Source organism: Zootoca vivipara, chromosome 5 (assembly GCF_965207765.1).
Source record: "Zootoca vivipara chromosome 5, rZooViv2.hap1.1, whole genome shotgun sequence".
Taxonomy (NCBI): Eukaryota; Metazoa; Chordata; class Lepidosauria; order Squamata; family Lacertidae; genus Zootoca; species Zootoca vivipara.
This window is the reverse complement of record NC_142588.1, coordinates 34,785,201-34,812,241: the sequence shown is the minus strand read 5'-3', so window position 1 is coordinate 34,812,241 and position 27,041 is coordinate 34,785,201. Positions and strand designations below refer to the sequence as shown.

General features: G+C 37.7%; 1 protein-coding gene across 11 annotated transcripts in view; it reads right to left on the bottom strand.

Moving 5' to 3' along the window:
- Nucleotides 1-678: 678 nt before the first annotated feature.
- Nucleotides 679-27,041, bottom strand: part of CPEB3 (cytoplasmic polyadenylation element binding protein 3) — a 72,208-nt gene continuing 45,845 nt past the window's right edge. For 4 of the 11 annotated variants that reach the window (XM_088670366.1, XM_088670365.1, XM_088670364.1 and 1 more), the window contains exons 5-11: nucleotides 26,018-26,041; nucleotides 20,471-20,638; nucleotides 20,277-20,366; nucleotides 8,454-8,572; nucleotides 7,333-7,447; nucleotides 6,578-6,759; nucleotides 1,269-4,480 (exon numbers count right to left, since the gene is read on the bottom strand). In XM_088670366.1, the coding sequence (XP_088526492.1) occupies nucleotides 4,253-4,480; nucleotides 6,578-6,759; nucleotides 7,333-7,447; nucleotides 8,454-8,572; nucleotides 20,277-20,366; nucleotides 20,471-20,638; nucleotides 26,018-26,041 (926 nt within the window). In that variant the 3' untranslated portion in view covers nucleotides 1,269-4,252. Of the gene's footprint in view, nucleotides 4,481-6,577; nucleotides 6,760-7,332; nucleotides 7,448-8,453; nucleotides 8,573-20,276; nucleotides 20,367-20,470; nucleotides 20,639-26,017; nucleotides 26,042-27,041 lie in introns of all 11 variants that reach the window. The other 7 variants (XM_088670374.1, XM_088670372.1, XM_088670371.1 and 4 more) reach the window with 2 other exon arrangements.

The window sequence follows — 27,041 nt, the reverse complement described above, 5'->3', positions numbered from 1 at the left end:
TGGTGATGAACTACATAAAGTGAAGCAGTGTTTTGATAGCAGCAACAGACGTTGCACCTGTGATACTTATTTTTAAAAAGGGCCAACACAAAGGGATAAATATACAAGCAGCTCAAAAAAGTGCTCAGATATATAGTAATAACGGTTGCTACACATGCATTACTTAGCACTAACTATGTCATAAATTACACTGTATGGTAATTGCACTGTAACATTATGCAGATACTATACAACTTCCTCCATTTGTTCTGGGATGCCACTTTAAGAAGTGCATGAATAATGCAGCATGAGGGGCGAGTGGAATAAATAAGATAATGGCAGATCACACTGAAGCATGTTGGGAGAGATTTAAAATAACAGTCCAAAAGAGACCGTAAAGAGTATTGGCGGGGGGGGGGGGAATTGACCGAGCATTAATGCTGTGTAGTCTCCATTTATTTATTTCCGGCACTTGCAGGAATGCTGACTGGGCCTATGCTAATGGGGGGAGGGAGCAAATTTGCATTACACTAAACAGCCTGTTATTTTTGTAGATTGGAGTTAATTACAACAGCAATAGTGTTTTATCAGCATTGGTGTTGTATAAATCTAGACAGCGAACTGGTACTGTGACATCCCTAATATCTTCCTAAATCATTCTGACAAAGGGAAAAAAGGCTTCTCAAAAATATCACATCATTTTCCTGCTTCATTCTGTAATTTTATTGCCCAATTATTCATTACAGTTTTTCAATCATTTTACATATCCAACCATTTCCACACCATTGTAAACCACAACAGCGAGTTAATACATAAAGCTTTGCATTTCAAAAAACTAGACACTTTTAGTAACAATATTACAAAGGTTTTTTTAGCTTCAAAAATAACTGAAAATGAAAAAAATAAACTTTTAAAGAATTAGCATCATAAAATTAATTTATTCCAAGTAAAAATACAAAATAATAATGACATTGACCAGATATGAAAGTCTCTCCCAGAAACAACTATATTAATGGTTGAGAAAGCACTCCTTAAAGAAAATCTGAAATAAAAATGAAAAATATGTCAATGTTTAAATTTCTCTTAGCAAAAAATCTTTCTAAAAATAACAATGAAAATTTGTCTCAGTACAAAGGCTACATTACTATTGAAAAAATACCAGCATGAAGAAAAGGTACATATTTGACAGTAGAAAAATGATCTTAGTGAATCACAATGTCTAAAGTTTGCAATGAAAATAAATCTGCAATAAAGATTTATGCCTTTTTTCTTTTCTTTTTTCTTTTTTTATACAAACAGTACAAACAGTATTGCACATAACAACAAATAGTCGAGGTTAAGTTGCCTTCAAAAAAAATCGACTAGTTCAAGTCTCACATCAAGAGAAGGCCACAAGAGGACCTGTTGTACCCAGGGACTTCTTAGTCAAGTTGCAGTTCAGAACACCTTATTTTAAAAAATAACTTCTTTTCTTGAAGGACCCTCTCATAATAATATAACATATTAACAACTTAGGGGGCACATTCATTTACAAAACAAAAAGGGACCATGTTATAATTTAATAAACTAAAAAAGTATCTTTAAAAAAATACAAACAGAAGAACTCTCACAATTCTGGTCAGTCGTGCATAATTGCTTGATTATAAATATACAAATTAAGGGAAAAAATATTTTTTCACCTTCTATTCACAACTTCCAGCACCAAATGCAGTTTGTTTTACACCTTTCGTTGCTGTGTTTTTGATTTCATGTTATTACTTATATAACTTCCAGCATCTCTTTTTCTCGCTCTTTCCCTCCTTTCTTTCCGGGGTGTTTGTACAATGAGAGAGGGATATTTCTTCAAAACTGTGTATTATTGTTTCACATAATTAGGTAGACTTCTGTAGGTTAGCTATGATCTTCAATATTACAGTTATAAAGCTCTAACTTCTTCATTTTCAAAAACGCAAATAAGCATGAAAAAAATAAAGTTACCCATCTGTTAAATCATTTTCTCGCAGAATTAAATTAATATATATTTTTTTCTGAATAAACTTACTTAGAAAATATTTTCTTTCCTATATTTCAAAATTGAGGTATTGCAAAAGATCATGTCAGTCAGAAAGCATGCCTTTTTCTTTTAAAAAAGAATAATCTGCCAACTATTGAAAACTGTCTAGATACAAAAAGTAGTGCATAACAAATCTTTTATAGATGAAAAGAAAAGAAACCCCAAACAGAAGAAAAAAGACAGCTGGGCTGGATAAAGCAATATCACAAAAATGCCCAGAAGAAAACGTGAAGGGATACTATGAATGGTTTTGTTTTGTTTTTAAACCAGTAAAAAACTATTTTTCTAAACACAAAGTTTCTTTCAGAGCCATTAATTGCAACTAAACATTGAAAGAAAAACGTACAAAGTTAGACATTAACAAGGCCATCACAACACACAAAATCTGTTAACATTTAAATCTACTATGCGGTGCCAGATCCAGTCAGATTGTCCCCAGAACTCCCAGGGGGTGGGGGTGGAGAAGGGAACTCACAAAAAATGCAGAAGAATAGTGTACACGTCCTCACTTTCTTATAGTTAGCACACTAATGTGTGCTTATGTGTTTGTCTTGCACGCCCATAATACATGCTAAAAAAATGTCCACTGCTATAAAGTAGATCTCAAATATATTCAAGCTTCACAGGATACATCCAGGGTTCAAGAAATTAAATGTCACACCCAGAGAGTAGACATCTTGCAAGTTAACTTTTGTATGCAGACATTTCTTTAGCACCACTTCCCCCCACCTTTCATAAAATGTGCCTAGTTTATCAGCCTATTAGTGAAGTTAGTAGTGTACATACGCTGCCATGAGCTCTTTGGTTTTCTGGACAAGGGCTGCAGCTACATAAATGGTGCAAGCATTTATGAGATTGGAATTAAAGAGCTCATAATTCATTTCGTGAGTGTGCATATGTATCTGTATCTTTCAGAAGTGATTGAACGTTAGATATAGAGGCTTGAACAGTTAAGTTTGATCACAGTACTAGACATAATCACTTTTACTATATAAAATAAATTGCACAATATATAACAGAGCACCGCGAAGTACTTCGTCTATCATTCAGAAATTTGTTTTAAGGATATTCGACATCTAGGTATTTTAAAAAATATTTGTTGTAATATAGTTCATACTGCAAAGGGCTGATCCTAATTTCAGAAGCATTTACATTTACTGAGGCATGCCTTCCTCCAGTCAGTAATTTGTGTCTGGTGTGCTAAGTCTGTGTGTGGGTTTTGTCTTGTTTTTAATAACAAGTAATTTGTAGTCTATATAAATCCTTAATTGGTGCATTGTGGGCAGATTTTCATTTGAGACATATATAAAAAATTTTTATTGCATGCAGCAACCTGATTTAAGTAAACATGCAGTCAAAACTATTGACCTTCCTTGGAAGCTATACAGATCTCCTTTCAGCAGCCATCACGGTTTTAAATCATATAATCATCTTTTAAACTGATAGATACCCTAGCTTGAATAGAGTACTGTGGTATTAGTAAATACCATCTTAATAGCAGCAAAAGCTATTGCAGCATACATTTACATAACACTAAAAGACCTAACCAAATAGGAAACCCTCAGCAAAACAAAAAGGGGTGGGGGTGGAGAAAATGTGATCCAGCTTATGAGGTATCAATCAACCTTACCAGTAAAAATGGAGAGCAACTAAAGGCTTTTCAGGGTTATTCCTATTCTAAATGACCCAAACTAATGATTGCTGAATATCCATTTAAAGTTTTTGCTACATCTGCCACCTATCTACTTGTGAGTGTTACCTTTGGTAAGTCATCTGCTAGGGGCAAGTCTATAAGTTTCTGAAAATAAGTGCATGCTCCAGTTTTAAAATAAAATTATAATTTTAAAAATCTTTATCACATACACACCAACTCAGTAAAGGCTGATGAGAATGGCAGTCTACTTATTGTCAGACATGACAAGTCTCGTGTAAGAAATTAAGGTACCAAGCAGATGTTTGTGTGAATCAAAGTGCAAAATCAGTATAGTTACACTCTGCTAGGCTTGTATTATACTGGACACAGAGTTCAGTAATGTGGCTGTAAATAATCATAATTATCATCATCATCATAGTAATCGTAATAAAAAGACCCATCTCTTCATTAAAGTAAAGGATGAATGCACAGATTTCCAGAACACTAAAGCCCTGAGGCAGCACTCTCTTCTCCCTTCAATTTCTTCAGTTCCAGTACTTCTTTGCTGCTGGATTTAGGCCCAGACTTCAGCTCCAACGGAACGGAACGTGGCGTGGCCGATCTCCCCCTTCCTTCACGAGTGGTTTGTGGAACTCTCGCCCAGCACGAGAGTGAATGCTGGCCCAACAGTATTCACAGTAATACTGCAAGCAGGTAACATTGGCACAGAAAAATGGAGCAAATTTTCCACCACAGCGAGTGCCCTGGCATTCATCACACATCTGATCATCAAGCACATATGGCTTCACTTCCACCTACAGAAGGGGAGGGGAAACACAAAATAACCCAAAATATAAAGAAGGTTCTGTGAATTCATCTCATTCATCTGAATGCAGGGCAAACCTGTATAGTGTATAAACTTGCCAGAATAGTCAGTAACAACACACACTCTACTTAGCTTTTCAGTATCAGAGACAATGTGGTGCTTCTGGCTGGTACAGTTTGTCACATCACAGAAGTGCATGGGTTTAGAAAGTGATCTGTCAGTGCTCCCACAATTGTACATTACCATCATGGGTGTCCACAGGAGTCTTTCTGGGGTGGGGACAAAGTAAACTTAAAGATGGGAATCAGGACTAGAGTGGGGACAATTGCCACCTCCACATGGACACCCATATTGCAAGACAAGCCTCAGGCAAGAGCAGCAAGAATGTGTCCTTGTTTCATTACTATTAAATTAACCTTCCAGGTTAATAGTATCAAAATTCTCAGTTCCAATTTTAGCTAGAGCAAGTCTATCCAGAAACCTTACAAAAACTAACCCTCGTTATTTCCTGGCCACAGCTCTCCTGCAGCGTTTGGAGAACTGCACCGAAAAAGAGAGAAGTCTGGGGAGGAAGACTGCAGGAGGAGGAAGGAACTAGAAGTCATTGACAATGTCAGTCACCATCGACCTAGGGAGTCTGCTATGCTTCAAAGCATTTGCTGGAACTTCCATTTGCATCGTTACGTAACCCATGAATGAGCCTTCATACATCAGCATAAAAGTCTAATGTTTTCAAAATCTGTTCTTTTAAATCCTTTTGACGTATTAATAGCACCCCACTCCTATTACAATAGCAAATGTTTAGGATCTACTTTATATTAGGATCAAGTTTAAAGTACTAGACAGTGATCTAAACGTAGAACTTCAAGCCCAATAAAACAACCACATTAAAACATTAACCTTGTCATGATCACTGGAAAAAGTGATCAGAGTAGAAAAAGCCTTGTCTTTCTTGTCCTGTCCCATTTTTCTTTTCATAACATTAGATGCTATTGCCAAAATAAGTCTATAATGATTCAGTGTCAAGGTAATTATATTCTGAGCTCAGCATTTGAGCCAAAGCGACAGCATGACTCAGGATTAACACTGATGGTTCCAGTCATGCAAGAATTAATGGCTTTATAGATTAAGCCCTATCAGATTCATCACACTTAAAAATTATAAATCTGTAAGGATATGAGTCAGCCAAAGTTAAGCATCCTTATATCTCACTGGTTTCAATGGAACATGCTTACATATTTCTCATTAAAATCTATGTGGGTTCTTTTTTTCTAAGTAAAGTCTAGAGAGTTTGCTCTCTCCTGGGTGGGGTGGGGTGGCAGTGCCATTTGGATATTCAATTAGAGCTTTAAAAAGCTAAAATCTTTGGATTTTTTTCACATTCCCTATTTTATTTCATAAAAAATACATTTCTATGTAAAAAAGGTTAAGCCTGTACAAATATACATGTGCCATTTTCACAACAATTTTTGTTAAAATACCAACAGCAGCAGTTTTTGCTCTGGGATGAATTAAGACTATGAAGGAAATCATTTTCAAAGGAAAGGGTATTGTTGCTTTGACCTCACATACTTTTGAATATCTGCTATTCTTCCACCTTCCCACATTTAACCACAGTACTTTTGCCCAACTACTGTTATATCCAAAAGTATATTACAGAAATGGAACATTTCCAGGAGAAAAAAGTAATAAGGAAATTGTACTATGTCTTCACTTATGAAGACAATATTGATTTTGCACACTGTTATTGAAACCCATTTGAGATTGGAAAGAATTTACATTTTAAAATATAGCAAACACTAAATTTTGGCCATTAAAACAGACTTCAAGTGATCAATCACAAACTCATGGGAGGGCTCGTAGCACTGCTGTCGAGGTCATGCATTACATGAAGAACGTTCCTTGGTATCTCCAGTTAAAAGATCTCCTCAAGTAGGACTTGAAAAGGCCACAGCCCAAGATTCTTGATAGCAATTTTTAGTTGGAGGAGAAAGTGGTGCATAAGATGGGCAAATGATTTGAGCCCACTTAAGATGCCTGCACAATTTGTCAGCCGTGTCAATCAGTCATATGACATTTTGCTTACCCGTTTATCAATGTCATTGTGTTGGAGCTGGACAAAGCGAGCACTTATAGCAGCAATATAGCTCTGCTGATTGGAGAAAGCCACTCTACCAGCACCTTTTGGGTATTTCAGCTCTGGGTCCGTATCAATGCCAGCATAGCAGACTCCTCCATACAAACGATCCATAATCATTGCTAGTTCAACTGTAAAAGAATATTAAACTATAAAATACCTATACATTCATTCAACTTCCAGAAGCTAATTTGTGACTAGTCTACATATATAAAAAAGCAAAATTCTTAACAGTTATAGCCCCAAGTAATCTAAAACAGGAAATGGAAATGATTGACCGTGTAAAAGACAAAAATCCTAAAAAAGCAAACAAAGCCAAATGCAACAGAAAACAAACTTTATAAACAAAGACAAACAGAATACCAGAAATGTAAACAAGTTCTTATCAGTTACCTATCTATGAGAATCAACTGATTACACTTTTAAAATGAATTTTTTTACATTTCACTGTTTAAAATGCAGAGCGGTCAGTATCTCAATGCAAGTGTTTTTTCAAGAAACATTTAATGAAGATAATTATTTAAACTGACATAATACTGTATAATGTGTAGTCTGTTCCTTAATCTTGCTGCCTAAGGGAAAAAACCACATCGAAGTCTTTGCCAATTTGAAATATAATGACAAGCTCTAGAGACTATTACTGCATCAATCATTAACCGTTTCATTGTTCATGATTTTGGTAACCATTAAACATATTCACTTACCAGCTCTGAGGGGTCGTGGGACTCCTCCAACAAAAATAGTTTTTCTGGGGTCTAAAGGTTGAGAGCCATCCATTACAAAGTCACTGTCACTTAAATTCCAAGGTCGAATTTGCACCTGAAAAAGCCAAAAGATCAGCTTCATTTTAAACTTCTATTTTGAAAGTAACAAAAGTCAAGTGACAACTTTTAATCCTTTCCCATTTCTAATAGTTAGCAGTATAACCAGTTAATTCCATATAAATACAAACCAATGAAGATGGGGTGTTCTAGAATTAGTCAGAACAGATACGCTGCACTTAAGCACCATCATAAAAGCATCAACTTACGCAGCTATGTAAAAGGATGCAGGCAGCAGGCTTGCCCATAACCAATGCTGTATCTCCTTGGTGCTCACTAGATGGAACCAAAAGTCTCACTGTGGCCATACTTACGGGGGTGGCGGCAGGAGCACACACAAACCAAAAGCCTGTTCACTAATGTTAGACTATATATTAAGACTGAATAAGAATGTAAAAATATCAGCTCATGTGTTTTACCTATACACTGCCTTACACCATGAAATATCATTCACTTGTGATATTTTACTTTTCATGCAGTACTGCTAGGCTGCCTACAACTCTACAGAATTCAGTACTGTTATGTCTGCAGCAATGGAACTTAAGGAAAAATAAGGTTGTTATTTGCAAGCTTAAACATCCCATACACAAACTGACTCACAACCCAGTCGAAAGAGCCATATACACTTGCAAATAATTTCTTTTACATTGGAGTATCTACATTTCAAATGAAAGGAGCTAACCAGCACGTGGAAAGGGATGCACATAAAGAGTACATTAACACGCATGATAAAGCTGTTTTGTGTGCTCACTAGAGCGCTCGTACATGGATCCGTTTGTTGGACCAGGGCATTAATCTATTATACAATCTCAAAGGAAAGACTTTTGAATGCTAAATTGTTCTGACATTTACTGAAGTTTAACATGGTCAATATACGCTAAAGCAATATGCCAGTATAACATTCAAAATAACAGGACAGAGACAGCCATTTTTGCACAACAGTAGTTGACTTTCAGCTATATTTATATATATATACTTTAAAGGTAGTATGTTGATTTACTTACTGGTTTGTCCTTGATAGTGGGACTTGATACACATAGATAAAGTTTCCCATCCTCTTCCAGACAGGCATCTATTAGAGCTTGCACAGAGCTTTCTTCCTGGAATAGCAGAAAGGCATAACCTTGGAAGAGAACAAAATTACAAAACAGGAATAAAGTCAGAAGATATAAATTCTTGTAGCAAAGCAATGCATTTAAATACACAAATATTAAAATGAAAACATGGCATGGATTCTGTATGACAGATGTGTCGTGGAGACAGTTGATTCAAGACACAACGTTGTTGTGGAAACAAGGCATATACAAACATTCCAGACGCGAACAGGGTCAATTACAAGTTTTGTTTACACCTGACCTCCTAAGGCATTATTTGCATGAAAGCTCAGGATGGGATTTAATTATTGCTGTACTTGCATAAATTCACAAGCAAAAATGTTATGCTGGGGCATAAGTGGGCCTGATAGCTGTAGGAAGAAATAGCATGCGTGCACGCACACACACACGCACACACACAGCAGATGCCCCTGCTCATTTTACTGGCCATCAACCCTTCACTACCCCTCTTGCTCAACTGCCACAGGCCCCACACACTCGCCCATGCTACTGCACCTCTCCTCCTGCTCAACCTACTCCCCGCTGCACAACCAGCTTATTTGCCCACTCTGCCCTCCACTTGTTTATTCTCCCCACCGTCTGCATGTCTCCAAGGCTTCCCTCACCCTGGAGCATGCACAGGTTGTCACCAGCAACACAATGGACTAGTATAAATACAGTACAGATGTAGAGTGTGTGTATGCAGGGTGTTGGACTGTTGCGCCTCACCACTTTACCTCCTATGCAACAGCATAAAAGTCAGTAGCAAGAAGGGCTGGCTTGGTGTTAAGGTAACTCTTAAGTTGTGCGCTCCAAAGCACTTGTATATGCAGCTGAATCAGCATTTCAGCACCCATACCCCCTGCAGTAATTATTAAGAGGGACAGGAGACAGCAAGACTCTTGCTGGTTTTCTTCCGTTTGTATCTCACCATTAGATATGATCCTATGCCAACGATGAAATAGAACAGACCACTCTTAGCCACTTCATAGGTAGAGGATCAGGCTAAAAGACAGATAACTCTCCATTTATAAACAATAATTCTATGCTAAGCAAGCATCTGAAAAGCCCTTCTTTTAAGTGTTCCTATGAGATATCTTGGATCCATAGCTAAATATTAATATTTGAATTAACTCAAACAGATAAAGATGAAGAAAAAATAAGGTGTTTTTCTACTGGAAACGGTAGATTGAATTTTCAAATTCAGGAAATCTTTCTAAACCAGGCATCCCCAAACTTCGGCCCTCCAGATGTTTTGGACTACAATTCCCATCTTCCCCGACCACTGGTCCTGTTAGCTAGGGATCATGGGAGTTGTAGGCCAAAACATCTGGAGGGCCACAGTTTGGGGGTGCCTGTTCTAAACTGTTAACAGCATATCAGCAATAGAACATACCGTATCACTTATAGATATAAAATTTGGTCTGTGCACAGGCACTGTTCAGAAATGTTTTACATAGAATTTCCTATTCAAGACAGCTACTGCATTTAATCAGAATGGGGAAGAACATTTAAACTTTATGACCATAGCTATTCAGCAAAAATACGTTTAAATTACAGACATTTGACACTTTACAAAGTGTGTTAAAACTGTTTTTCAAGCTTTATAATGTCACTGCAGTGGGTTGCTCCCAATTCCACTGCTGTAAAATTATATTTACTGAGATGACATATAGGCCCCTCTTTATGAAAAACATTAGAAAAACATTTAGTATTTTATCCAAGCTGTACCCAGAGTAAACCCATTGAAATCAGTGCATCTATGTTAGTCCACATTTTTCAATTGGTCTACCCTGAATATAACTTACTTGAATACAACCCTTAAGGAATGTAGGCAACTTTTTAAAATTAGTTACAATTAGCATAAATGGTCATTGCTCTAGAGTCAGGCATATTTTATAACTTTATAATTGTATGCTTTGAACACTAATAAAATTGTACTTCAAAATCCAAGGATGAAATGAAAAGTCAAAGAAGCTTATTTAAGAATACGAACTGCAGAGTTTTATTTAAAGTGTTGCTGTGCTGTGACTTGCTTTCCAAAAACATCAAAGGCATTAGTGCTAAAGAAATTGCAAAATAGAAGAGACTAATCTTACTTTAGCTACTGCAGAAGAGTGATATTGCATATTAGGCTATGAAGGTTTCTTTAGGCAGTGGCAATGTACTGCAGTGCCAGCTGACTCATTCAACCAAGGAAATGGTGCATAAACATTTCAGATGAGGTAAAAAAAAAGTTTTACAGCTTTATTCCTATGTAGTGCCCTCCTGTCACAAAACCACAGGAAAATTGCCACATAAAAGACATTATTCCTTATTGCTATTGGACTTATTAAAGCTTTAAACTAATTTATGCAGTAGCAGCATCTCTGCATCACAAATACAGCACTCTGTAAAGAATGAAAGTTAATCTATAAAAGGACGAATCAACACGGAGAGAGCATAATTATTGCTAGGGATAAAGAAAATCTATTTTGCCTTAACACTCCATTGAAAACATGCAAGAAATTTGTGTCAACTGATCCATTTTCAATGAGCTTTGAAGAGCTGCTCCCAACACAACCGGGGTCAGGGTAAAAGGGTTTCCTGGTCAGGACTGGCAGGATGCTGACAAGTGTGCACTGGGGGTCTGACTCACGAGAGGGGGTCAATGACATATGCGGTACTGCACAGGCCAGGAAGCAAGAGTTGGAAGCAGGGCACTTTTCAGAGCTGGAGGGTGGAGCACAGGATGTGTTGGAAGAAGGGGAGGGAAAGGCAGGTCAGATAAGTGAAGGACTAGGAGCTTCCCCACCCTCTCTCCTGCACCACTGTCTCCCAGGAGGGGATTGAAAAGGGATTGGAGAGGAAGCTTCCACGCAGGTGTAGCTTCTGTCATGCAGTCCATCAGGGAAGGTAGATAAACTGGTAGAGGGGGAGTGGTCTGCTGTTGTGGCAGCTGCTCCATAGAGAGTGTAGATATCCAGAGCTGTAGAAGCTGTAGAACAAGGGATTAACCTCTGATGCTCAGAAAAAGCCATTTACTATGCCACAAGACTGAGAAGTTAGCTCCTGGGAACTCGGACGGGAGTGAGTGATTTAAGTGCCCAAAACCCACATAAGAGCCCTAATGGGTGTAGGGTCTGCAAAAGCCTTCCTTTCTCTAATTATCTCTGAGACAGTCATAATTTATCACTGAGAGAGGTTTTCTATCTGCTGGTGAAAATTTACATCTGGTGTGTGAGCTACTTTCTGGATTTAAGAAGGGTCAATTCAGCAAATGTTTGATGAGCAAATAAAAATGATTACACCAGAGAATGATGAGATGGTGAATAAAAGCAGACAAGAGAAGAATGAACTGGAAAGCGGAATCAAAGAGGATACAGAGACTTTGGAGAACAATTTGGATAAAGGATTGCCAGAACAGGAAGGTGAAATGATAGAGTTGGTAGCAACAGAGGGTGAAATGGAAAACTCCTTCACACAGGTGTTTAGAGGAATGAAACAGTCAAATGATAGAGTTGTGATGTTGGAGGAGTGGAATGAAACAATGGATGGAGAGATGAAGAAACGTCCTGAGCTAGCAGAGATAGAGTTGAGAGAGAGACTTGTGCACAACTTGGAATGAAATCGGGGGCAGGGGGCTTTTCTTTGAAGAGGTGTAAATAGGAGGAATCATTTCTTTAAATCAGGTTGGAAAACCACAGAAAATACAACAGGAAATGGGAACAGAAGATACAGAACTGGGTACAAATTAATGAATACCATACATAAGGGAATAATTATGGAATATTATTTTAATATATGATCACTGTACTCGTGTCGGCAAAGATGGACTTTGTTTAAAAAGCAAAATGAATTAATCTGAGACATTTGGACTGGAAAATTGGATTGAAAAATTGTTGGAATTATTGGAAAAGATTAGAAAAATTATTGGGAAAGATTGGGAAATTATTGTGTAACAGAAAGTAGATTAGTTGGATATCTTTCTAGAGTGAATATTTTGAATAATTAATTTTATGTAGTGGTCAGACAGAAAATTGGAAGTCCTCATTTTTCTTTCTCTTTTTTTCCCTTTCTCTTTTTCTGTTTCATTTTTCTATTGGTTTTCTTTTGGTGTTTTTTCTCTTTCTCTGTTTTTGTTTTTGTTTAGATTAGTTTCTTTTATCTTATTGTATTATGAAAAAGCTTTAATAAAATATTATTTAAGAAAGAGTTAACTATCTGCTGTATGCATTCATTTGGCTGTGAAGCACCCTTGACATTTCCCCATGAAAATGGTCTTTGCCACACCACTGTTAGGTTTCTATTCCTCTCACTGTGCAGGTCACATGCCTGTGTTATGCATTCCAGCCAAGATTGTTGGAATCACGGGAGCGGATGTTTGCTGTATTCTGTTTCCGTTTGTACTTTTTCTTCTTTGGACTTCTCTCAGCGAGAGGAGACATGTTTTTCTTTTGTTCTGCCTTACGCTTAATAAAGTAGCTTTTAGTAGACAACCTCAGCCTGGCTCCATCTGTGTTTTATCTCTGCTGGACTCTGAATATGTGCTCAGTGTCTCCAAGACAGGCCTGTGGATCGTTCCTGCCCCCGGCTGACCCGGCAACCACTTCAGTTTTCCCTCTTCAATGGGAGGGTAAGCCTGGAAATCTTGCTTATCTCAGATTCAATTTATCCACATTATATTCAGTCTTTCCATGTGAATGTGCCCAAGACAGCTAACAGGAAATTAATATAAAATGCACACTCAAAATGATATATTTTCACACCATATAAAACCAGAGCAGATTAAAATCAATCAATAAAACACTGCAATTTTTTTAATGAGCTTGAGAATAATTTTAGAAATTTGAAGGATGCTTATTTTCATTTATTAATCACCTTTCATATAAATCTCAAGGTGATTCACAGTTGTACAATAAAAACAACTAAAGATAGGTTTGATAACAATTTTTAAAAATCCGAGGCAAAGACCTAACCTTATTTTTTCTCTCTTTCATTCCAGCTAAAAAAGATTTTATGACTTTTATTATTAATTTAATTGGAAATAAACTGTTCTAGTCTACCCTGCTTTGACGTATCAGTTCACTTCATTTCTGCTTGCTCCTTTTTCTGTGAGGGTGGGGCTGTGCCAAGGGCAAAAGAAACAACGCTGCAAAGATGCATGAAAGACAAAACTGTACCGTGTGCAGGTTTCTTTACTTCCTGACTTGGGAGAAAGCCCCACTGAGCTCAAGAGGACTTATTTCTGAGTAAACATGCATATGTCTGAGGTGTTAACCTTGCAGACTGTTATGGATGCTGGTCGTAAGAATATTAAAATATATGCCCTCTACAGAAAGCATGCAAAATTATTTATAGTATGGTTTTGCAACTCTAAATTATTTGTTTAGTGGTCATGGTTTGCATCATTATTTAGGAAAAAATATGAAGTTTCAAAACAAAACTTCTTTTAAAATCAGTGCTTTAAATTAGCCATTTTTCTTGTTGATTTAAAACGTTAATTTGAGTTAACTTGATTTAAATCCAGTGCTTTTTTTCTGGGGGGATGCAGGGTACGCATACCCCTAAACATTTCGTGAATCTAAGTTTGGCCTCATTGAAGGGCGGTATTTCAATATGAGTAGGAGAATGAGAGCACTGTTTAAATCAGTGCACCCAGGATTACAAACAACTGTTATGGTTTGGTTATTCCTGGCAGGCCACTACATCCTTTTGCATAGAAATATCAATGCACACATATTCATATTACTGTTTTGATTACATTTTTCTCCTTTATAAGGCAGCTCTTCTTTCAAAAAAAAATCACATCAGCTTTAAAGCATCAGAGTTAACTGTTGTACAGTCCATAACAATTTGCAACAAAATGTAGACTAGGGACATACTAAAAAGTTCAGATGCTATATTCAGTTTTAAAAGGGCATTTGTCAAAGTCAAATGAATGAGCAAACAACAACAACAACAACAACAACAAAGATTTTGATGAGGCAAGGATGAACTGTGTTACATTTAAGATAGTATGTGGTCTTTCATAGACAAGACAAAAAACAAACCTAAGGTATGATTTAGATTTGGCACTCGGTAGCAATAGGTGGAATAACTTCAAGGTAAGAAAATTACATTTCTATTTTTGTGAATGAAACACAATCAACCACTTCAGAAACCAGTTTAGCATTAACATAGTAAAAGGAAGTTTTAGTTTTGTATTCTAAAAGTGTAAAGAGATGACAGAAAGAGCTATCATCCCATATATAATGCACACATACACATACATCTATATACATGAACATTCAGGATGAAGTTGAGGGGACAAATACAATCATCTACTTCATACGTAACTGAAGTTGAGTTGTGTGGTTTTAAAGATCATGTAATATGCAAATTGAAGGATACGGGATTCTTCAAAACTCATTTTATCAATTTTGCATTTTTTTAAAGCAAAAAATTAAAACTCTGAAGCTTTTTGTCATCCAATCTATGTTTTTTATTTATTTTAGGCAGTGCCACTTGCATACCTGGCACATGAAGTAGGGAAGAAAGACGACAGCGGTAAAGAGGATTATGTTTCACAGCATGTGCATTGAAGAGTTCAGCTGCAGGTTAGCCAGTGGGGAAACCCTGCAGCAATCACATTTATTGTGCCTATGTCCCTTAAGATAACATTAGTTAAGAGCTTTGGTTATCCTATTCCATCACTCTGCTTTCATACGTAGACTAACTGATCAATCCAAATCTTTACTAAAACATATCTGACCAAGCTCTTATTTTATCATGCACTTATGCGTTACCGTACTTTTATTGGCTGGTACCATTTTTGATGTTTTCTGTGCTTGCTATTTAATGTACCCAATTATATTTTCAAATGTATTTTTACGTGATGAAGCATAGTGGCTAAGAGACTGAATTCTGTATCAGGGCATTCCTGCTTCAAATCTTGCTTCTGCTGTAAACTTACTAACTGGCCTGAGATAAGCAACCCGCTCTCATGAAACTTCTCCCCATCTGCAATATGGGGTATAAGGACACTGATTTACCTTATATAACTGTTGTATATACAATTACAACAAAATACGATAATGCATATAAAGCATTTTACAGGGCCGGCTCTAAGGCAAGACTGGGTGGCGCAGGGCCGCTAGGGGGCGCCGCTCGGCTGCTCCCGCTGCAGCAGCGCTGCGCCCGCCAGACAGCCGCGGTGGGAAATGGGGCGCCGGAGCGATCTTCTCACCACGGCGCCAGGGTGCCCGATATGCTTAAGATGGCCCTGGCATTTTAAACAAATTATACAGATTTTAAATAATACTATTAGGATTTTTACAGTATCTTCTATAGGGTCTCTTCTAGGAATAATTGTGAGATACAAATTTTAAGTAATAGAACAGGCATTTCATAACTTAATAGAAAGTTTATGCACAAAATGCACTTTACTCAATTGTTTGCAACTAAATACTTTAATTTGAACAACTGCATCAACTAAGTTATACCTTTTATTAGCTCTATAACCATATTTTTCTGTATATGACGATGTTTTTTGCTTTAAAAAATAGTCAAAAAATGGGGGGGGGTTGTCTTATACATGGGTGGTTAATGCACAGGGGTTCGACTTTGAGTTCTGGTGCTCAAGTTTGGTCTCTGGCCCAATTTCTTAATTTTGGATTTTAAAAAATAGGGGTCATCTTATATATGGGGACGTCTTATACACAGAAAAATACGGTACTTTGCCATTTGCCCTGGACATACTGTACTGTAATCCTCAGCAATATACAATACGCTCCAAGAATCTTCAAAACAATAAATGCTACTTCAGTTTTTCATAGAAGCAAAATCATGGATGGAACTAACACCCACATCACACACAGTGCAGTGCTTCAGAATATGGAGAATGTAAAATGCTATGTGAAAGCCATTTTCTGAATGTCTCAGAGACCAGAAATAGCAATCTCTTGTTCAAATATAGGGACTCAGTTTTAATTCCGAGAAGTCAGCTGTGTGAAAACACTTATGTTCTTAGCACTCTAAGACTCTATTTATTAACATAGTATGAAGATGGTTGGCCTTTGGAATTACAGCTTTTTGATTTAATATTTAATCCATAGCATTAGTGTTTGATAAGCAGCACATTTAGCTTAGGATACAAACCATTAGAATACTTAAATGATTTGTGGTGATTGTTTAAATAACAGTAATTATATATACATTTGAGTGATGACTTTAAGGTATCATTTCCTAGTACTGTAATTGGCTCAGGAGTCAAACATCTCAGAATAACAGTGCTCAACAACAAGTTAGAGGTCTTTTTGTTAAATCAGTAGAATAGGAAGATATAGCATCTATGCAACTGCTTCCTAAGCATTGGATGGAGTAAAAAAGGAGGCGATCTGTAGGTAGTAGTGCCTGATTATTTATCCGAGAGTTTGTGTAGAATAATAATAATGTACCTGAAAGATCACAAAGAACAATGGGGTCGTGAGAAGTATCAATAAACTTTGTATTTCGGCAACATGTGACTTGACTGGTAAATAAGGCTTAGAATTTGAATGACAGGAGAGCATTGGGGGAAGATCTGGGGATTTTGATTGTCTAGCTGGGTCAGATGGTATGTGGAAAAGAAACAGCGGAACTCATACGAGGCACAAAACTCCGGTAAAATAAACTCAACTTGGAAGCAGGGTGGATCATCATCAAGCTACCATAGTGAGAGGAAGGCAAGGTATTCAAAACAAACAAAGAGAAGTGGGATTCTTGATTAACACTGTCCTAGGGAGAGTTGGCCAGTATTTATTCAGGAATGTGATTTAAATTAACTTAGTCAAAAAGTAGGGTGGAGAAAAGGCAAAGAATGGGAGATGGGGCTCCATAGCTTTGGCACCTTTTAATCCCTGTGCCTCTTTAACACTAGCCAAGATTAGATTTCTTTTAGTGAAATATTTGAGCTGTTTGTAGCTGTTGAATGCCTTGTTGGCAGTTTTTCACAACTTGGTAGTAGAGAAAGCAGCTGATTCAATATGTATTACCTAAATCTGAAGACACCAAAGGAGTGGAGTTCTGCTTTTTAGTACAGGACCACTAACCCAGGGGGAAAATTGTCAAATCTTTTGTATAGATTCTCTCTCCTTTACCTGACATCTCATGCAAAGTTTCAACAACCTTGGATGTGAATTCCTAGTACTTAGAACCACAAGGAGTGGTGATTCTGCTGATGTAGTGGACAACTTATTACATTGCAGACTTCCTGGCTAAGTTGATCTCATGTCTACTGTTGAGATGTTGCTGTCCTGGGAGCAACACACATCCTCTTCCCAGTGCAGCTCAGGTATTCCTTGCCACTATGTCAACTATTCCATTCTGGCTTGCCCCAGTGGGGCTGCCAGGAGGGCTTCTGTCAACAACTACCTTGGAACCATCATTACCAAGAAGTGACAGAGAAGTTTCCCAGCAATTACAGGGAAATAAATGACTTAAGAGGTACATAATCATCACATAAAAAGTGTGGGGCTGACAAAACAATGGGAATAATAGGCTTTGTGGGTGGAAATTCCAGAAATACAACCAAAGAGTTCCCTAATGTTGACCACTGCAAAACTAAGGCAGAAATGGGAACATACAACTTTAGATGGCAAGTAGATCTTTGGTAGGATTCCAAGTCTTTAACCCAAAAAGCTGCTGGGTGACATGAAGAAGCAGTACTTGCCAAGTGTCAAAAGCTCCCCTTCACTTAAGGGAGTTGGAATGTGACAATGCTGGTTGGATGGTCAAAGATTTAGTGGGTTAACTCGAAGATTCAAAACACAATATAACACACTTATAGAAAAGGGATGTAACACCCATGGTGTTGCACAACTACAGTTATAAGCTTGAGACAAACTTTTAAAATATTTACAAGCCACAAGAAAACAAAATGCTGCTAGGGTACAGTAAAACGTACTCTTAGCTAGCTGGCATAGATGTTGATCTCAAGAAACACTGGCAAGGTTATTTTTTAAGCATCCTGACAACCAGTGACGGGTGAGAAGAGCGCTTGGGAGGAGTTAGAAACATGGTAAGAAAGACTGTCGACATAAGAATGTGAACATACCTGCAAAGACACCAGGCTTTTGAACACAGAAGAAATGGTACTGCAGTTGTCAATTAAGTACCTGTTCCCAAGTTTACCTGACCAACAGAATTTAATGGGTTTGTGCTGAAAGCTCTGACAGCTCAGAAGTCAGTTATAAATAATCTGGAACAGTTGTGACCGAGTGTTCTTTAGCACTTTCAGACAGACATTCAGGGCAACTGGCAGGGGCTTTGAAAGCTGTTTCCCACATTAGAACCATGATAAAAATAGGAAAAGACTGTTTCCTTGTCTTCTGCTAAAATAGATCTTACTCAAGAAGATTTTTACAAGCATGACAGAGCACTGATTTAGCTTCCTCAAAGGTAGTTTAAACTGCTTCCAACAGTAACAATTAAGGCCTTTTGCAGTTCAGCAATAGGTATTTTTTTAAAACTAAAGCAAGACGAAACATGCTGGCTTGACTTCATAGTTCCCTTGTACTCATGGGATGCTTCTGCTGAAGGAAGAAGGGAAGTGATTTTTGCCAATTCCTTCTCCCCCTGCTCCTTCAGACTCCCATCTCTTCTGAAAATCTTCCCTATGGGGATGCTACAGAGGGAGGGAAATAGGCAAAAATAAACCCCACCCGTCCCCCAGGGAGGAGTCTCTCCTGGACTGCAATTCTTTATGTGAGGCAACTCTGAAACCCACACACTATTAGGAATCACCTGGTAAAGCAGAAACAGGTTTTACCCTAGGCCTGTATGATAAAATAAAAATAAAATCATAGCCTTCTACAAATGCTCTTTGGGGGAAAGGCATCTTTAAACTTTGCAATCAAACTGGCAGGTTAACTGATTCATTTTGGTTTTCTCATCCACATGTTTATATTGTATATCCACTGTGTCATTTTTTGCTATAGTTAAAAATCATTTTGGAAAAATACAGCTGTTTTTAACATAAACAATTATCAAGTGGATGATCCTCCAGTGATCTGCCAAAAAGTTTGAATAGGAATCGTGAATCTTATTAGTCAGCATGCTCTCAAAAATATTACTGCTAGAGATGCTTCACTTACTATTAATCAACTCAGCTCAACCCAGCTAGAGAAGAGGAAATGTATGTTCACAGCCCAAAATAAAGCCTATTGAATTGGCATACATTTTTCTAAACTAATCATCAGGGGTGATGGAAAATGTAGTCCAGCAACATCTGGAAGGCACCATACTGGCTACTCCTGTCCTATACAGTATGCCTGTGACTATGAAGTCTTGTATGGACTAGCATTACAACAACTTTAAGCTCTTTTAAACAATCCAGATGCTGGACACTCATGCAAATGGTTATGAATTTATGTCCTAAAATACTAGCAAACAATGGTATTGCATCTAGCATTTTGTTAGAGTGACCCTGCGTACATGCTCAAGAGAGAGATTAAAGAACTTTGAAAAGCCAAAAGAAAAAGCCAAGAACCACATATGTCTTTAGAGAAAGAGAAGAAACTATTCACATACAAAGTCTCATGTGCTGAAATTCTAAATTCATTTCTAAAAATATACTGTTAAAAGGACATCCTTTTTGTGTTTATTCCATATTCTACCATCAGAAGCAGCTTAATTTAAAAATACTTAAAGCACTTAAAACATATACTTAAAAATAACATTCGCACACAGAAGGAACATTTTCATGCACCAGAAGGCTTATATTAACCTGATTACCTTTAGGTGGAAAATATGACTTGCTTTCAGCTTTATGAGGCCAGTCTACTACAAGAGGTCCAAACCTACGAAAGCTGGCAGTGATTTCATCTATATATAAAAAAAGTTGTAAAGACTTTTAGAAAGAGAACTTAAAGGAAAATGACAGCAATTCCCTTCCTCCCACCATACTGCACATTACTATTTCATAGTACCTTCATCAATGTCAGGAGGCAGACCTCCAACAAACACCTTCCTAGAATAACGTTCCACTCTTTCACCATTTTGACAGCGGGTTGGAGAGCTAAGACCCGATGATAAAGACTGGTCACCATGACTGTCATCTAAGAAGCCATCTTCAAAAGGAAAGAGTGAAGAACGACCTGCAAAAAATGTTGTAGTGTATTAGAAATCAGAACATTACACTTTTCTGGAAAGACATATTCAATGAACAAACTATAAGAGTGTTTTAAAATGTTGCAGTTCATGTCCGTCCGTCCCCAATGGCTTTTAAAATCCCTTCTATCATGCTATGCTATCACTGTTGTAGCCAGAAGTAAGTGAATTCTATATTGCAGACAGCGCCGTCTTGAGCAGATCGCGCGCCCTGGTGCTGAGGGGCGGAGATCGCTCCGCCGCCCGCCCCGCCCTTGCAGGGCGCAATTGGTTTCCGCGCGGCGCCCAGCTTGCCAGCCCCCCGCCGTGGTGCACTGCGCCACCGGGGGTCTATGTAGAGCCGGCCCTGATTGCAGATGAATACAAAAGTTTTCTCTTGCCTACGTCTACCACATACTACAGCATGACTTGAACAGTGGTACTCAGAACAATAATACACTGTTACTTTAGATGAGCATCTACAAGTGTAAAATGAATGATGATAGACACCTGTGTCAAATATAGGTGGGTTCAGATGCTGTGGATAATAATTATATGATCACCATGCATCATGAGGGACGAGTTGAGGTTTGCTTTCAGCACTTCTGTTGGGATTCTGTCCTTTCCTGGGGCTTTACCACATGCCTTGGAGTTGATGGCATAGACCAGGCATAGGCAACCTCGACCCTCCAGATGTTTTGGGACTACAATTCCCATCACCCCTGATCACTGGTCATGTTACCTAGGGATCATGGGAGTTGCAGTCCCAAAACATCTGGAGGGCTGAGGTTGCCTATGCCTGGCATAGACAAATGCCAACTAACCAACCAACCACCACACAATTTTTAAAATATGTACTTGATCCTCCAACCATACATGTGAATAAGTGTCATTTCTGATATGAATACATATCAAGCATGTTACCAGCAATGACCAGTTTGAACATGTGCAGATGAAGAGGGTAATGTTGGGACCCCCTTACTCATTCATCCAGATGCACACAATACACACCGTGGTCAAGTGAGTTCAGAAATTAATTTTGGCTAGCTTGGAAAGAGGAGATAAAAGATGATAAAGTAGTCCATTCTGTTTCTAGATCACAAAATTTATCTGCAGCCATTTTCATGTTTTATAACATTGATTAGAATATAGGCCTGCAGGTAGGATTTTGTAAATGTTAATGTAATGTATATTTAATAGATTATTGCATTTTAATGTTATGTTCTGTTGGAAGCCGCCCAGAGTAGCTGGGGAAACTCAGCCAGATGGGCGAGGTAATAATAATAATAATAATAATAATAATAATTTGTTGTTGTTGTTGTTGTTGTTGTTGTTGTTGTTTTGTCCAGCATCTATGTTTTAGTTGCCTAGGAAATTGTTGTTGTAAGGAAAATCAAACACAAAAGATTAATCTCTTATTCTGTCACCTGGGATATTCATAATAATTATAATGGGCAATATATTATAAATTTAGGAAACTAAAAAGTTCTCAAAGGGCCAGCTGTATTGAACATTTTAAAAACATGGAGGAACACTCCGTGCTAAGGTGCTTTCTTTGAAGAAATGCTGGATGCATAAGAAAATTTCATCCTAAAATGCAGAGTAAAGTGAAAGCATGAGCAAGTCCTAATTAATGTAAGTAGCCAATATAGTACGATTGCATCTTACGCACAATTAACTTGCTTGATTTCAACCTTGCACAGTTGAAAGCTGCTTGAAAGCCCACAAATTAATTGCATGCAAGGTGGAGAGCTTAAAAGGTCATTTTGTAACTTGGTTTTCAGACTTGCTTATTAGGCTCTGGGATACTCTCTGCCTTGCTTGGAAGATAAGGGTGGTAATGTGGGAGCAGTTCAGGTATACATGTGTTTGTGTATACAGACCACAGCAGAATATAACACCATTGCAAGATCCAATCACACTGTAATTCCTATTTTGGATACACTCAAAAACTATGGGTTGGATCGCAACATAAAAGTGCATGGAAGGAAAGTTTTGCATGCCCACCCTCATCTCCTAAAATACCCACCTGTGCCCCACTCCAGAGTCACTCCAGAGGATCAGAGGCCCTTCCTAAACAATGTAGGAAGGGTGTGGATTGGGTGTGCTAAGGGAGTAGAGGACTGCCCCAAATCAGGCAGAGGTCTACTCAACTCCTCACCTCCTGCAGTGCCCCAAATGCCACATGCCAAAACCTCTGAAAAAGATTTCTGGGAGGTTCAGGTGGCTGTAAGAATGCTGGTCATCTCAGCTTTTACTATAAATGTTATGCTAGTTCAGAATTGTAGAGATAGTCTTAACCCTGTGGGTCTTTCTAGATTTTTGTTTATTTAAGGTATTTGTATCCCTTTCTATAAAAAATGAATCAAGACAGTTAAAATAATAAATACTAGCTAAACAATTTTATAAGCAACAAAAATCATTGAAGTTGCTTTAAAATCCAGTAGGTCAAAAGTTGTAAATGTTTCTAGCACAATACTAAGCAGCCGCACCCAAAAACACTCTAAATACATTTTGCTATTCCATAGACTTGGTGCCAAAATAGAAGGCATCTTGCTCCATGCATGCCCATCGTTATCCAATAAGCATCCATGGCACTGATGCATCAGCAATCCCCAAAGCAAGACAACTGCAACATCTATTCCATGAAAATGTCAACCTACAAACTTTTTTCATTCTTAATAAACCTGTTTTATTATCATTTTAAATATAATTTTCCAAAGTTTCATTATCTGGAAACAGTTTTTCAAAATTGCATTTTACATGTGAGTAAAACAACAACAGAAGTTTGACATGCAAGATGACTCAAATTTTCTCTTTTATTTTCTCTAAAATTCAGTAAAAGAAAATAGAGACTAGGATAATGACTCTATAATGCGTTGATTGTTTTGCTTTCTCATTTGGTTTACTGAAATGTGTGTGTTCTTGCATTCCTTCTTAATTAAATAATGGGGAACAGTTATCCTGCATTCACAACTCTAATTTTAAAAGTGAAAGAATTCAATATTTAGTTAAGAACCAGAAATGAAAAGGACAGAAAAGTGTAACATGCATGCAGAACAATAGCAACGAAATATAAGTAGAAAAGGGGAGGTTCTCAGATCTAATACTCCCCTCCAGCCTCAAGCACCATCATGTAACCCTGCCTAGAAATGATGGGAAAAGCCAGGTATCCACTGCCGTAAGAGACAAAAAAAGGAGGCAGATACAAAAATCAGAAAACTTCCCTATTCAAGTTAGAACATGAACTTTGAGAATATTCCTTATAGTAGTTTTGATTAACTAACAAACTCTGCTTAGCTGGGGGTGGGGGTGGGGGATCAAGTTGCTAATGTGTTCCCTGCTCCACATAGTTTTCTTCAGTGCTTATATTTCAAAGCCAGATAATATTTGTGCCTTTTAAAATAGAAGGTTGCACACAAGACTAAGATATTTTTTACTCTAGCCCTTGGTATATTAACAGTGCATTGCTATACATGTCTACTAAGAAATATTTTAATGGGACTTACTTATGATTTTAATGGAACTTACTTACAACTAAGTGTTTGGGATTGCCGCCATATCATGGCTGATATGGAAATTTGAGAAGCATGAAATCCTGTAGGCCCTCACTGGTCAGCCAGCCAGTGGCACATTGTTGGAATGATTGGCAGATATAGTGTTTGGCCATATTATTCAAGTCTGGAAATGGTGACTGAGTAGACTGGCTAGAGACAGAGAGCATGGCAATATTTTGGGAGGGAGTGGGGAGGTTGATACCTGTAATAACATTTCTTGAAGTGGTCATCTATTCTAGGCTGTCAAACAGGCTTATGCAAATCAAGATTTGTGACTTTCTTTTCATCATGAAGTATCCAAGCACAAAAGTACAGCCTATGGTCCCTTAAGTATGTACTCCAAGGACAGCCCTTGGCTCTAGATCAGTTTTGGAGATCATTGGTCATGCTGGCGGGGGATGGTGGGAGTTGGACTCCAACAACATTTGGAGGGTCACAAAGTTCTTTATCTATGCTCTAGTCTAGGTCATGGGTAGGCAAACTAAGGCTCGAGGGCCGGATCCGACCCAATCGCCTTCTAAATCCGGCCCGGGTCTGGGAATCAGCGTGTTTTTACATGCGTAGAATGTGTGCTTTTATTTAAAATGCATCTCTGGGTTATTTGTGAGGCATAGGAATTCGTTCATCCCCCCCCCATTAATAGTCCGCCCCCCAGAAGGTCTGAGGGACAGTGGACCGCCCCCCTGCTGAAAAAGTTTGCTGACCCCTGCTCTAGGTGCTGAAGTTTGCTGTATGCAAACACAGAAGCCGTATGTGGGATTGCACAGAAACCAGTAAGAATAACGTTCTCCCCCCGCCCTCCCCAAATCTCTCTCTCTCTCTCCTAGGAAACTTCCGGACTAACCTGCTAATTTCAGCAGAAACCTTTACCTCAATTTTAAAATGAGAAGCCTGGTTTTTTTTAAAAAAACACAGCATAACATTAAACTGAAGCTGCTCCTTCAACAATGTAATAAAACATACTGTATCACTGAAAAAACCATCAAGGCAGAATATGTGCATGTGTTAAATGACTCAAGTTCAGTTTCAAGTATTAAATAAGAACTTTAAATTTGGCAGTAAAACAATGATTTGTGATAAATTAACCATAAGCAATTAGAAATCTGTATTGCATGATTGCAGAAAAAGAATCTGTTACAGGAAAACTGTACAGAGCATCACAGACTTGGGGGTGGCATGATAAAATAATAATTACCCACAGTATATACACATATTATTATGTCCTATCATAGTCTCTGATGAAAACTGAAATGGGTCATAGCTTTAAGAGCTGTGCCTGGGAAAAAGTAAAAACCTCCAGAAGTCCCCAAAAGCACAGGAACAGTGGTACAATACATGTATACACAGGTGTGCCTCATCTAGGCAAATGTTTGATATTTTTGATCTTCTATAATCTCACATGCTTAAAAGTAAAAAAAATTAAAAAAATAGAAAATTGAACAGTTCCATTTTAATTTTTTTTTGTTAAAGCATGTGAGATCATAGATGTTGATCCACACCTGTTCACATAGATCTTTGAAAATAGTTAAACTTTGTTTCCCATTAGCAATATATCAACATTTCGTGAATATTTTTCTTTGGACAGTTCAGCAGCTACTGTCTACCGCTATAGCACTGTGCTTTTTAAGAGAAACAAACAAAATCTCTCTCCTTTCAACAACACTCTATGTTCATATAACTATAAAGCTACATATCCAATATTGGGACTAGTGCCACTATGGCAGGAAGGGGAAGACACTCCTGTTGCCCCACAGAAATAACCAGCTGTACATAGCCTCAATTTGCTGTTCCCGTCACCATATTCAGTAAAATTTAAAATATTTTTTTTACCTCGTCTCCGCCCATAGCTCCTGGCTGCATGTAAATACAGAAAAATATAGTGGGTATTGGCATAACAGTAATTACTATATATATTGTTTTCTGTAAAATTCAGCTTTTGAAGAAAGTAGCTCATGTAATTCAAACAGTCCTAGGGTTAGTGACTGAGAGAAGCACTGTTAGGGCAACACGTTTCCCCGATAGCAAATAATCTGCAGTAGGTGTCTAAAGGATGAAGACATTTATCCATATGCCTATCTTGAGTGATTTTTTTATGTAGAAAGCATTTTTAAAAGAGTTCCTCATAGAACTCAATAGAAATAAATATATACAGCACTGAAAACTCAGCAAAGTGCATTGTGAAAACATAACCACCTGTCACTATCTGTTTAAATGGCTAGACATAGAACTAAAAGTTCTGTGCACACACATATCTGTATTTCCCAGCAACACTAATCTTCAGTATTCATCTCAGATCTTGGCAAAATAATGTCAATGAGGAAACTCACTAGAAAACTCAAATTCTTACAAAAATGTTCAATGTGGTTTTTTAAAAAAACAAACAAACACTACAGCCTCCAAAGTGGCATTTCTTTGTTTTTCACAAACCTTGACAAAACTGAGCTATGATAATAGTACATGGGTTACTAAATGTAGTAGAAGAAACAGCAGAAGGGTGCTTATCTGATTGAGGCAGACAACTGAAGCAACCCATTTGGTAAATGAAGATCTGAGTTAATTAAAGGGTTAGTGTGAATTTCTATACATTGCTTTATGCCGCTGAATCTTTATGAAGCTCCCACAATACTATCTGAAATAGCATCTCTGCATTTTAGTCACACAGACTATTCCTAGAAATGCAGAGTCTATCATCAAACTGAGAACAGCAAATGGATATGGTTTTCATTTTCTGATTGCTGCCTCCCTGCTGCAGCAATCTCTGAATTTTGTATTCTCCCTGTATTTCTCATCTATCAGAGAAAAATGCAGGCAGGCTGGGTAGGTGGGGGATACTGTCCAAAGGTGTTTTTATATT